This window comes from Manacus candei, unplaced genomic scaffold (assembly GCF_025592945.1).
Source record: "Manacus candei isolate 608988 ecotype Guabito, Panama unplaced genomic scaffold, ASM2559294v1 h1tg000018l, whole genome shotgun sequence".
Lineage (NCBI taxonomy): Eukaryota > Metazoa > Chordata > Aves > Passeriformes > Pipridae > Manacus > Manacus candei.
In genome coordinates this window covers 438865-452979 of record NW_026138066.1, presented here as the reverse complement: position 1 = coordinate 452979, position 14115 = coordinate 438865, and the positions used below count along the sequence as shown (strand labels likewise).

The 14115-nt window shown below is 38.5% G+C and overlaps 1 protein-coding gene across 1 annotated transcript in view; it reads right to left on the bottom strand.

The window, feature by feature from the left end:
• PLEKHG7 (pleckstrin homology and RhoGEF domain containing G7) overlaps window positions 1-12205 on the bottom strand; it is a 32025-nt gene extending 19820 nt beyond the window's left edge. Inside the window, exons 1-5 of the mRNA XM_051784649.1 lie at window positions 11460-12205; window positions 5350-5477; window positions 4133-4173; window positions 2255-2350; window positions 980-1129 (exon numbers count right to left, since the gene is read on the bottom strand). Of these exons, the coding sequence (XP_051640609.1) occupies window positions 980-1129; window positions 2255-2350; window positions 4133-4173; window positions 5350-5477; window positions 11460-12205 (1161 nt within the window). The remainder of the gene's footprint in view (window positions 1-979; window positions 1130-2254; window positions 2351-4132; window positions 4174-5349; window positions 5478-11459) is intronic.
• Window positions 12206-14115: the final 1910 nt, after the last annotated feature.

The following is a 14115-nucleotide window of genomic DNA, read 5'->3' as shown; positions in this document are numbered from 1 at the left end:
TGCATGTCTGCTATTATCATCCCTCCAAGTATTCACCACTTTTTAATCTTTTCAGCTTTCTGAACAAAGTGTACAGAAGGAAAGATCTTTCCTTCTACCTAGGACCAACAGCTGGTCCTGTCATTCCCTTTCCTCCTACTTCCTGTCCTGTCCCATCAAGGAGGAATTCAGCCCACTCCTCTGTTTCCATTACTTTGCAATACTTCTTGTACTGTCTGGGCTAACTTTTCAGCAATATGGAAAATGTTTCACAAATCTCTTTCCTTTGACTAATAAAAATCAGAAATTGTCTGTGCAGAATAAGAGAAAAATATAAGAAAATATTTATGGAAGTTTCCATCCTTCTAAATGGATACATTTAATTTTGATGTGTAGTGACTTTAAATAGTGCAGCTATTCTTGTAACTGTGTGTAATATTCTTGTTCATATTGCAAGCTCTTCATTAGGATGGAGGTAATATAGATTTTTTGGGAGAGGAGTTGCTTTTAGTATGTTTGTTTTCATGTAAAATTAGAATTACAGGTCTGCTGAGTTCTGAGGATTTCATGCTCTGGTCAGGATAATTTAGCTGTAGCTCTATATGAAGTTAAATGAAGAGGATAATGTTCCATACTGGTAGTACAGAAACATTCAGTTGAAATAGTCCAGTACAGAAATAGCCAACTGGAGAGTGGCTTCAGTTCAGCGTTTGTGAGAGGAATAGTGGGATATCAGCTGAAATTGCTGAATGAATATGAAATCAGCAAAGCACTAGATTGCATCACTAGAAAGTGATGTTTAGAAGAAATATGCCAAAATAAAGGTGGAAACCAAAGGGAACTGTGAAAACAGGATGAGCGGGCAAGATGGGAGAAAAACCAAGTGCTTAAGTCATTCCCCATAGACACCTAATGAGAAATTTCAGGTGGCTTTGTGTCTGCCATGCTGACAGCAGAACAAATAATGTAATTATTTTTGTGAAGTGAAATCTGAAGTTACCATCTTGAGAACCAACAAATGATCCAGAAAGTAAGTGCATTCACTTGTGAAAAGTTCCCACACTGCTGCTTCTTTTTTCACTTCTAACCGGCTGTCGACATCTTTCTGCTCAGTCTGTTGTCCATTTATAAATTCATGCCAAGATTTACTCTATTGATTGAAGAAGAAAGAAAACCACCAATTGTTTCATCAACTGCTTCAGACCTTATGAGAAGAATCTATGTTTTATTTCCTGTATAAAGAGCTCATCTACCAGTATTAGTGATTTTTCTTCTGAAAACTTAAAGATTTCTTAAAAACCTGACATTTTTCTCCAAAATATTTATAATATAAACACAGTGAATTTGAAAGTAATGCAGTAGGATAATCTATGTTTGTGGGATGTTGCATCAAAAAATAGTGTGCAGCTTGCAGACGCTAAGGAATTGAATCTATCGTGCTGCTGTTGGAAAGCAGGGATGGACAATAGCTTCTTGTTTTCCAGATGATAAAATCAAGGTACCAAAGGACTATGTCTTTATAGTCACTTGGAAATTGTTTTGCTTAGTCTTAAGGTGACCACTATCATCTTACTGACCTGCTCCAACATCAGTTGTCCACATATAAGTTAGGTACTGACAGGAGTCCTCAACTACCATGTGTCTGGGAAGCTGCAAATAACAGCCTGACATGAGAAGCAAAAGGTTGGCTTTGGAGAGGGGATAGTGTTAGATGTGGGTTATCTGAATATCACCCTTGTAGCCCAAGCTTGGTGTTTCTGTGGCTAGAGGCCAGAAGCCTTGTTTATCTGGCAGACAGGTTTTGGTGGGATTTCTGCAGCCGAACCTTGGTGTTGGCACTGATCTCTCTGTGGCTGCCTCTGAACACAGCCCTAAGGCAGCAATGGGGGTGACTATTCCCCAAGTGACATCTCTGTTATGCTGCAGTTTCTTTCCCCAGACCTGCATGTGCTGCTCAGAGGGTTGTCTTGAGGCCTTTTTCTGAAGGTGATACTTCCCTGACCTAAGACAGTCTGAAACCCTGGTAAAATCCAGATGGTCTTGAGGGCCCTTGCTAACCTTCTATGACCCTCAGTTTCCCCCTCGCCTCTCCATTTCAAATGACAAAAATATACCTTATGTATTAATATACCTTATGTATTAATGTAACTTATGTATTAATTTTACAGAAAGTTTATCCAGATTAATGTGCTGAAAAATGTTAACTTAAAAACAACACAAAATTCCTCCCCCATTGTTAAATATCCTTGATACAGCATACTGAGTATTTTGATACCTTAAAGCAGAAAAATTCATATGTGCAGCAGTCTATGATCTTAACAGTTGAAAGACAATTTTCCAGATCAGATGCTTGCTTCTGTTTTTCTTTACCCTGTTGAATGACAAAAAATCACCCCTAATTCATACTATTGAAGTTTGCCCAGCTCTGTAACCTTGCTCTAATCTGAAAGAAGTTTGCCCTTCAGCAAGTGGTTTCCTTATACTTCCCAACTCTCCTAAATAGAGACAAGGCATTGATAACAGGTTTCTTCATACGTAGGGGTGCAGTGTGTAGGTGCCTTACATTTGGATGTGTAAGATCTTATTTATGTAACACAATGGGCTACGCTCAGAAAACTGAACAAATAAGATATTTTACTTCCTTTAGCACTGTCAGACATAAGTAACAACAGATTCATAGTTGAAATCATCCTCCTGATGTAGATATAAAAAGTTACATGTTCGTTTACTTCTTTATTTTTAATTTTTTTATTTGAGCTATGTATTGAATAAGCTTCCTTGGTCAGCTGTAGAGTAAAATGAACTGTCTGCAAAATGAGCTTTCAGAAAGCTTAAAGGGCAGCAGGAGTTTGTGTGAGGGATCATGAAATAAAAACAATTGCTTTTGTTTTGGCTTTGTGTTTTCAGGCTATGTAAAAAGTTTAATCATTATTTATGAACTAACTTAAGTGCTGGGGGTGCAGACTTATAAGGTGTTTGCCTGACTTTTATCTGCTCTCTGGAACAGTATATTAGTACATTATGTGGATTTCTATTGTCTGAACTTGCACTGAACTCAAGGTACTGAACTCAAGCCAATTTTGAAACATGTGTTTGATTACAATATTTGAAACTCAGAGTTTAAGTTCAGCTCTTAATTTTGAAAGACAACTTGAAATGGAGCAGAAATTTATGGAATTTAATAGCCTCAGAAATCACTTTTTTTCTGAATATCAAATATCAATATTTTATTTCAGATTTCAAAAAAATTACTGAATTTAAAAATTCTCAGTTTTAGGCCATGCTCCTTCAAATGCTATAGAACTGCTATTAAAAGAAGAGGGAATTCTTGTACTTACATTGGTTTCATTTGCACCAAGCCTTCTTTGATAAAATGCAAAAAATATTGGAAAGGGACTGTTCGCAATTACATGCTTGGGGGGGGAAGTTATCAAGACACTTGTAAATAATTTTTTGAATCCCAAACAGTATGCAGAAAGGAAATTCAGATACCTCAGTCAGTGAAAGTTTTCATAAATGGAAAAGACAAGGAAATGTGTTAGACAAGGATATTCACTGAATTGTGTTAGTGTGTATGCTTTTATTGGCAACTGTGAGGGCACCCATGAGGACAAAAAAGGCCTAAGAAAGCATCTGAAAAGCTACTTTGACAGGTAAAGCTTAGATTTCTTCCGTGTGAGTGGCTGTTCCGCAGACACTCCAGAGCCCTAAGACGTGCAGAAAATACAGGATACACTATGGTCAAAGCAACAGTGCAGCTGACCTGTCCACTTTTTGCTACCTTACCCTGCATTGGACCTGCTGCCACCCTTGAACACTCTGTTAGAGACCTCCTGCATTGCCCATTCTGCTCTTCCCTCCTGGTACTACAAGACACCTCTCCTCCCACCGCCCACAGGGATAGGGAGCAGTGGCACTGACTCTTTTCATGTGCCTCATGGGCAGTGGCACTGGTGGCTGCACTGGTGTCACCTAATCTTCATTGCAGATTAATGTCCAAGCATTGGAAGGGTGAGTGGGCTGAGACCTCTGAGTTCAGCTCACCTGCTGGCTGCCTTTCTCCAAGAGCAGAAAGTAAAGAAGCTATTTTTACCCACATTAGTTGTTGGAGAAGGGAAGATTGGTGCAAGGAAAAAAAAAGTAAAATACTCACAACTCCTCTTTTGACAAATGGCCACCTTGACTTTTTGGACTCTAATGGGTAAAACAAATATTATCAGTAAAGAAACAAATAGCTAAAAATAAAACTGTTATTTATATTATTTATATATTTACATCTATTTATATATTTATTTTTGGGTAAAGCTTGATAGATTATATTCTACTTGACTCAGATTTAATACTTGTGTTTGGGCAGTTTGTGCATCAAACTTAAAACCCTAGGTTGTTGGTTCCTTCTAGCAAGAATTATGACTATCTGTGATGGGATTTTGGATGATGCTAAACACTCCTACTTGTTGAAGATGATCAGTATTTTATTGCCAAATCTTTACATGGGAAAATCCTCATACCTCAAGCCAATTCTTGAAGATATTGTTTTGAAGCAAGAATTAGTCCATGCATGATCATTAGTGATAGTTTGGAGCTATGCAGAAATTCAGAACTCCTGTGAATAAACAATCGTACAAGCCCTAAGCCTCAGATCTGTCATGGGGCTGGCACCTGGGGCTGGCTATAATTTGTGGTCCTTGGTGAGGAACAGAGAAAGATGGGGATTTAGATTTAGGAATGCGCTGGTGAATGGTGAGGAACGACTGTGTTCAGCAAGAAATCTGAACAGATTTTCTGTTACGTGGCACCTATTTTCAGGTCTGTGAATGAGTGGAAATCACAGTCAAAACTTTGTTCTTCTAGTTTTTGGAGGTCTTGGCTGTTCTGGGAGTGGCTGGCTTATTTGCTGTCATGGAGCTGCTGGTAGTCACCTTGATTGACTTGCTTTTTGAGAAACTTTTGATCTCTGGTCACCAGGATCTTTGGTCTCTGCTAATCACACTTCCCACATTACTATATTCCACAATAGATATTTGTGGAAATTGCTTGCAGGTCTACATTTCAGTTTTGGAAGGTCTTGTGAGCAACCTCTAGCCATGAATTGGGTCTACTACCCTTGTTGTCAGAACACTACTGGAAAGGGCAGTATGGGCCACTTTCTTTCCTCTGCTTGAAGCTGTGAAGGTAGGAAATTGTATCTCATCTGCTTGCATTGGAAATTGAATCACTTTGATGTGGGGTAACAGGATTCTCCACGGAGGCTGCACTGCCTCATGTCATTGTTCCCATACTCCCTCCCCATCCCACATGCACCCATATTCCAGTCCTGGCTTTTGCTGGGCTCAGAGGAGCAAACCTCTCCCCCCTCCCACGTCTGACCTGCACTTAGCAGGAAGGGTGAGTAGGGCAGGTAGTCCATGGCACTGTCTGACACCAGGAGGTCTCCAGGGAACACCTCGAGTCCCGGCAGACTCACTACCAGGGAGCTACGCCTGCGCTCAGCAGATCTGTGAGATGCAACAACAATACACATCATCTCTCTCCGCTTGAGGCTGCAGAAGAAACTTCTGAAGTGCTCCTTGCTGATACAGGAGGGAATCAGCTAAAAAACCAAATCACAGTAGCCATGACGTGATGTGTTAAAAGAACAATGAGTAAAAAATTTCAGTGATTAGCAGCAAATATCAAATTATCTTTCAAACTCCTCAGTGGTGCTAAGATCAAGGTGCTTAGGGACATGGCTTGCCTCAGACAAGTAATCAGAGCATTTAAATATTAAAAATTCCTGAGTTCTTCTGAGATTAGGCAAAAAGTGATTGGGGATTTCCGAATCTACATTTTGGCACTGGAGTCCAAAGGAGTAGTAAAATACTATATTCCTAGCTGATATATGTGACTTGTCATTGCTTTTAACCTTCATATAATTCAGATGATTTCAAGAAAAGACAGCACACTAGAGAAGGGTTAAAATGTTGGGGTTTTTTTAAAAAAATATTTAACCTTTTGGCTGCTTTGTACTATTTTCTTTCTAAATCTTTTTGGCATTTTTTTTCCTGCTATTTCAAGTATTTTTTTATTTTGAATGTAATAAGACTTAGTAGCCCTACTGATCAAAAATAAATGACTCTTTCAAACTATTGTTGCTCCTAACAGAGAGCATTGTCTGGGATGTAGATCCATCGAGGAAAGTGACACAGGCATTCTGTATCCAAAGGCGTATTTGTGCCAGAGGCTGCTTGCATTCACATACAGAAACTGTTGGTGCACACCAAAAACCTTTTTGGATTTTGCTAATAACCCACATTGATACCAAATTAATTGTGTAAGTATACTGCTGCAAAGGGACTGGTGTCTACAGCTGCTGTTGTGCTGCCTTCAATTGACTGACACATGAAGGCTGCATTAGGGTTCAAAGGGTCAGTAATTCAGTAGCTGAGGGAGGAGGCACAAAAGTGTGTACATATATAAAAATTCTATTTTTCAGTCACCACTGGTATTTTGGTCAGATAAGTATGATTCTTACTGGGATTTTCTTTTTGCCTAGGCAGTTACCTTACTGTGAATATCTAGCCATTTGCCAACACTTGATGTGAAACCTGGCAGGTATATTTTTCCCCTTAAGTGCATGAATAGTCACTTGATAACTTATCAACTGGCAGATGAACTCTGAGGTAGAGAACTGGGATTTGATGTGTACAGTAGGACATGGAGATTATACTTTTTTTTATGATCTGACAGAGGCATTGCTTGCAATTGCCTCAGCTAAACAATCGAACGATACGGATGAAAGTTGCTTCTAACAACAGAGAGGGCTGAAGGCTATCAGGAGGGCCAGGTCTGGGACTTAACACTTGAAGGATGGACATATTTGGGCTTGAAAGCTGTGTGTTGAGGAGGTTACAATGTGCAATGCAGGAGTTCTTTTAAAGTTTTTCTGGTAGTCCTACTGAATGGGGAACATAGGGTATGGTTTTTTGGCTTTAGGATTTATAATGAAACTCTCACATTTCTCATGAAATTGGCCCCCTAGCATGTAGTTTGAGAGGTTTTATGCATGGGGTCTGTTTCGAGGTTGTCTGCAAGCCCATACCACTACAAGGGAAAGGAGTGCTCCTCTCAGCAGTACCTTCCTGAGAGGTGTGCTGAGTGCTACCCAATGCGAATTTTCAATATTGGTAATGATTGAATTAAGATGCTACTGAAACCTAACCATTTTATTAAGATGCAATCTCTTGGGCAGCTGGGTTGTTATACAAGTCAGATGCTGCAATATAATACAAGGATAATTCTTAAAGGTGTTATCACTGTGCTAGGAAATTCAGATTTATTTCAGGTTGGCTTCATGGTAAAATTTTGTCAGTGTATTATTGATTTTTAAAGTATCTAGCCTGCTACTAATTTCATAACATATCTGAAGCTGAGGGCTAGTGGCTTATGAAGATAAGTAATGGGAAGCATAGTTTCTCTGTAAGTGAGTTAAATGACATTATTTCCCCAGATCAAAAAGGCCTTGAACTTCAGGCACACATATGGCTAAACAAGCTCTTCAGATGGGTGTGCAAGCCTGTGGAGTGTGGGAGCATGTCAAGGGCACTTAGATGTGTATCTATAATATACCTTTGCAATCGAGCAAGCCTGGGCTGATTAATGGCTTACATGCCTAAATTATGTACTCATGCTTCACAGATGAAAGTACAGGTATCTGTGGTTTCCTGGCTTGATGCCTGTAGATGTATTAGCTACATTAGATGATTTTGTTGGTTTTTCTGGAGAAATTGAATTACTGAAGTGCTGTGTAATACAATTTACCAGGTTTTGAGTCTGTATACAATATTTTAATGTCTTCTCAGGCCTGCAGACCCTGTAGCTTTGTCTTTTTCTTTAGTTTTTGTTTGTTATTCTTACTGGGGTCAGAGGGCTGCAGTGATTGAGTGAAAGAGATGCTTGTATTTCAGGGACAAACTCAAGCATCTGAGGAGATATCATCTGCAAAAATTTCTCCTTAAAATCCACTTGTTTTTTTAAACATGATAATATCACAGATTTGCATCAAGAAGTTATGGAAAATTATTAAAGACATAGAACAAACTAATGATCTGGAAAAGTAAATGTCCTATTGTATAGTTGTTTCTAGGGCATGGAAAGTGTTTGTATCTTTATCTGTCCATAATCTTAGCCTAACCAGCTATCCAAGGGAACAGACATCTATATAAACCACCTCACTTAAATAACAGATATGTTATTTAAAGGAATATTCACTAGATGAGAATAAAAGCCACAGAAAATGTTATTAAGGTAAACATTATAGGGTAGTCACAGTGCTGAGATAGATGCCAGGTGGTTGCACTGTTACCCAAGCCACTCAGGGAGGATATTTACACTCCCTGATTCAAAGAGTTAACATGGAAAATGACTTATTGTCAAGAGTAAATTATTTATATGATTGCATAAGGAATTAAGTTTAGTATAATGGACGTGATCCTGTGCAATGTGCCATGCTGAGAGAGACATGCTGGGATTCCTGATTGAGGCCTGTGTGGGGGAAGGCTGCTTAAAATGAGCATAGGTGCTTTAAGAAAGGTTTTCAAAAGTACAACCTGGAAGCAGGGAGGTGTTCATTAAAACTGAAAGACAGAGATATGATTTTACCCAGGACAGTATTTAAGTCATTCTTGAAGAGGGGTTGCCAACTGTCCTAATGTGCTTCCAGATGGAGAGAATAATCTAACATTTCAATAGTTTTCACCGGTTGTGATAAGAAGGGATTAGCTGTTAAGGAATTAGACTAATAACTTGGATAAAGGAGGAGCTGAATAGAGACTTAACCCAGACCTTGGATCAAATTAAACTTGAAGAAAAAGGTTTAAAGCAGAACCTTGGGGCTCTTTTTTTAATATTTTTGCACATTCTAATATTGATCAAGACAAAAGATAGAAGTCATAATACATCATCCAAACCACCTTTTGACAATCTTTCCTGCTGGTGGCTATCAAAAATCTTGCTTTTTTTTCTTCTGTGGTTTCTTGTTTTTAAAAGGTGTCTGGATAGAATCCAGAGCCAATATCCTAGCTGGCATATAGTGGCTTCCCTCTGAAACCACTACAAGCAAGTGGCACCAAGAGAAGGTGTTCAGTGTTCTGTTTAACCATCTGCATTCAATGTCTTCAATTTCTCCCCAGAAGTTTGCTACAGAGCATGCAAATCTTCATCTTGTCAGTGAGACATGCTCATGTATTACAGTTTTGAGCTGGATCAGACTCTTCCCGCTATAGGTACAGATCACTTGTTTTCACATCCAGATGAAAAGATCTTTCCCTCCCCTCCTCTCTCTGTCTCCATTGTAAATTCAAATGCTAAAGAGTGGTGGAAATTGCAACAATTCAGAATATCTAGGAGGCCTCTTCTGCAATGATTACATAATTTCAGATGGACACACACATCTCTTAAACCTTGCCTAGGGAACTGTGTTGTGTAAAGACTCATAGACTGTATCAGTTTGCTCCAAACCTGTCAGTCCCAAACATCCTCAAGGGGATCATGCAGTGAAGTGAGCACCACTACATCAGCAAGAGAGGGATGGTTATTAAGGGAGGTACTATCTCCTCCTCTCTGTTGTGTGGGGAAAAAATAATACTTTCCCTTCTGTAAACATTTTAACATCTTAAGGAAAGAAACAGATCTGAATCAATATAATTTCTAATAAAACTTTTACTTTCTGATAATTGCTTGTAAGACCCTGATGCAATTCACTGCACAGGTCTATACTATGCAATACTCTATCTTGCCTGCACTAACTTATAAAATCCATGTTTTCTATGTATTCTTAGTTTGTAGGATTAACACCACCCCCCTCCTCCAATCCGGTAACAATCCTACATCTGCTTTGCTCATGTATGAGAACAATATTGAGCTGTTCTGCTAGCTTCTTTGCTCCCTTTTCCCTTCTGCAAAGTTTTGAGGAATGTTATTCAAGATTATGAGATGTTTCACATTCTTTAAGCTGAAATTTGATGCTGCTAAGCCAAACAACTAGACCTTTGGGCAGTTAGTTCCTATTGCAGAGCTCCCCGATGATCTGGCTGAAATATTGTGTGAAATATAGCTAAATATTTTGGGGAGAGGGCCACCTTTGAAAGATTATCTCATTTAAAAGTTTAGTGAGCTGGTGACAGGCATTTCACATAGCAAATCTACAAATAAAGTTGAGTTACATATATATGACTCACTGTTCAGTTTTGTCTTAGAGTGAAGCCGATGCATTAAAAGTGTAGAAAAGTCAAGCTTAGAATCAGATACAACAAATATAGGCATACCTTTGTATGGGCAGTCCGCTCTTCTGAAAGAAAGTGAGATAGTCTAGTTACTTGGTCAGAAAGCGAGATATTCTAGTTACTTGGTCAGAAAGCAAGCAAGCAATATGATTTTTGTGAAAAAAAGAACACATTTGTGAAGAGAAATGTACTCCATAGACTTGGACATTGGCTAATTAATTTCACTGTTGTGGAGAAAGGAGGAGAATGCATTTGATGTCCAGAATGTTTTCTATATTTGAAAGGGGCAAAATAGCTTTTGGTCTGTAGTACAAAACCAACCAGTTAGTAAAGAGCTGTACACCTATTTGGCATCATCCACCTTCAGTGGAATGTGTGTTTAGGCAGTTTGCATAAGGACAGAGTCAAGCATGTGTGCAAAGTTAACTGGTTGTGCACATAATGGAAGGTCATTGAGAGCTGATCTAGTAGCACACCTGGCTTATACAATGCCTTTCCTTTTGTCCTTGTGGAGAGCTGAATGGTGGTTTGCTGCCATGGAAAGATGGAAAGCTAGCTCCTCCCTTCCTGATTTGTCTTTACTGATGCTGACACTCATTGGACCAGGGTTTCTTTTTTATCCTTTTTTTTTTTTCCTCCCAGGAAAGATTGCACAATTGCCGGTTCATTTAAGGAGCTGGACATAAAAAAAGAGGAGGGGCAATGAGTGGCAGAGCTAGGTAAGTGAAAATAAATAGAAGAAATGGGACCTCCTCCTTTGGTAGAAGCAGACCTTAAGTTTGGCTCAGACAACTTAATACTTGGTTTTATTTGAGTTAGTAACGCCATTCAGTAAAACAGAACAGAGAACTTCCCTATCAGGAATAATCTTGCTGAAGAGTTAAAGAGGGGGTTGAAAGAAAATAATCTTCAAAACCCCAATCCAAAACCAGATAATTTCCTCAGTCTTGTTCTTCCATAATCCCACCAACAGCTATACTGGCCCACCAGGGTGAATGGACAGGGGTGGGAAAGAGTGGCCATGTGCAGGAGTGGACTAGGCCAACCTGGTCACCAAGAGATAAGGCTGGAACTAACATCTCTTGCTGATAAGGAAAGAAAAATTTCTCTTCCTTTTGAGTGTAGAGTTGGTCTTTTCTATCAAAGGATCATGGCCCAGCTTGCAGTTCAGGTTAAGAACTGGGGTTTTTTATGTGTGCTGGGCCATGATGGACCAACGCTAAATATGATAGACTGAAAAAGAGGTTGCATCCTCCTATTTTTCTTACCTGGACACCCATCCATGGTGTAGGGCTTGGACGGGGGAGTCTCCTAGGCAGTGTAGAAGAGTTGGCTCTCCAAGAGTTTCTGGGTGGCTCATTGGGACTACCATAGCTGAAAGGATCTTCTTGGCTTGGAAGCTTTGATCTGGGTACGTCGGACTCTGGAGCTGGTGTAGTTGATTCGAGTTTGGTTTTGGAAGACAATAATTTTGCATGGACGCAAGAAGGCAACGACAATGAGGAAATTGTAATGCACCGAGGTGGACTCTTACAAATGTGGTGGAGAGAGCCAGTGTATTCCTTTTGATTCCCCATGTCAGAACAGTCCTGAAGTGACAGTGCTTGTGAGGCAGAGGCCATTCTTAGACGCCTCAATGTTGGAGAAGTGGAGATTCTGGACAGAGCATGACGGTTGAACTGGAAAGGTGCATGATGGCTCCCAATGCACTCCTCTGTTGGAGGTTTTGGAAGTGAAGACTCTGTATAACCTTGTCTTTGAATGTAGTCCCCTGGAGGAAAGGTGGTGTCCATACAAAGTGGTGCTGCCTGCATTTCATAGGAACTGAAGACATCTTCTAGGCTGCTGCTTCCAGACAAAGAAACATTTTCTCTATGGAGATCAGCTTCCCTGTTTAGAAGTTCCACACTGGTGCAGATTTCTCTGATCAGGTCTGGAGAATAATCAGAGCTTGGTTGTTGCATTCTTAATTTGCAGCATGAAGATTTATAGCTATGCATACATAGGAAACATGATCAGAAAACATTCTTATAATCTTGCCATATGACCTTTTAAATGGGAAAATATGCAAACTGAAAAAAAATTAAACAAAACAATGTAGATATGTGCACTAGTACAGAAACAATTACCTGCACATTGAATCCTACTAAAATGAAGGTTTCTACAGTTTCAGGATCCAATTTTGGCAAGCTGTTTGAACAGCTGTTAACTTTGAGTCTGTACACAGTGTCAGATCTAATTTGATCTACTAAAGAGTAACTGTGTCTAGAAACTCTACTCATCTGGTACTGCAAGCACGTAATTTCCAGTTGCCACCCCCCCATCGATAAGTAAGATTGTAACACCGCTGTACAAGGGATAAAAGTGAAGTCACTAGCTCTCAGGACTTGCTGCAAAATTCTTGATGTACAAATACTAAATACTCACCGAATTCTTAAGCAAATACAATTTAACAATTAGGTAAGATGTGTCTATTTGCTCTTGCTTTCTTTTCAACGGGTAAAGTACTTTGTAGTAAACATTATGTATAAGTTGTAATCAAATAAGGAAGAAAATTGTTTATATTAGTAAATTATCTGTTGATCAATCAGCATATAGTGTTATGTTCTGTGATTCATGAAGCTTTGTTCTAAGATATTTTCATGTCTAATCTCTAAAACCAGACTGACATTTCAAGTAATAATGAAGATTATGAATTTAGCCTCTTTATTTTAGCTTCTTTGCTAAGAGGACTCTTAAATCTGTCCATGATTGCTGGCTTATTTGAGGAACTTCCATTTATTAGAATTAGTTTACTCAAACACATTTTGACTGTCTTCTTGCATATCTCACATTGAATATGTTTTTTTTGGTCTAATTATGCAGTCAAATCGCATTGATTTTATAAAGTGATTAGAAACAAGTTATTTCATCAAGTTTCCTGGTTCAAAGTATTGTTTTTTACAAATTCTTCAGCCAGTAGAAGATGATAATTCAGACTCTTAAAGGAAGAAAAAGCATGATTCTTTATGACAGAAATGGATTCTTTTACATCTGTAGTGAATAGCCACAAATATATTAGCATCTATTAATTTGTCTTTAATAGATAAGAGCTAATTAATAGATATGCTTATTGAAAATCACATTTCAGATATAGCAGAATGATAATAATAACAAATTACTACTATTTTCACCTTCTGAATGAAGATATGATTGCACACCATTGTTCTGAGATTTGGTGATATTGCTTTTTAATATTTCCAGACTTTTATTTTGTGAAATGAAATCACATCTCACTTATTGTTTGGCCAGGTATTCTCCTTGCTTTTTTATTTTTTAATTATTTTTTTTTTAGTGATCATCCCTTCTCCCTTCTGCAGGCAGAATTTTGCAATTCAGCATGCAGTTTCCAGATATTCATGTGAAATGTTCTGTTGCAGAAGTAGAAAAGATAAAAGACATTTAATGGAAATCTGATATTAAAAATACACTCATTTTTTACTTTTCAGTTTAGCAAGCTTTTTTAAATAAGTCAAAACTTAAGAGTTTCTTTAGGAGTACTTATGTGTTACTTTTATGAGTAGAATCTCTCAGTAAAAAAATATTTGTAAAGAAAATACACTGTTAAAAAAAGGTGCAGAAATATGCCACACACGTGCAGAACAATTATGTGATTAAACTTACCAAAGCAACCAAGTGAAATTTCACCAACTTCCAATATGTCACATCCTTTTAAATCTAATTTTCAAGAAGTGCTTGATTAACTGATGCCAGTCTTTTAACAGTAGAATTTTCTCTCCTAAAGCCTCCTTGCTGAATGCTGGTAGAGGGAACGAGATTTTTTCTTGTAGATTTTTTCTAGGGGATTTGTTTATCAGGTCAGACGGAAGTGACT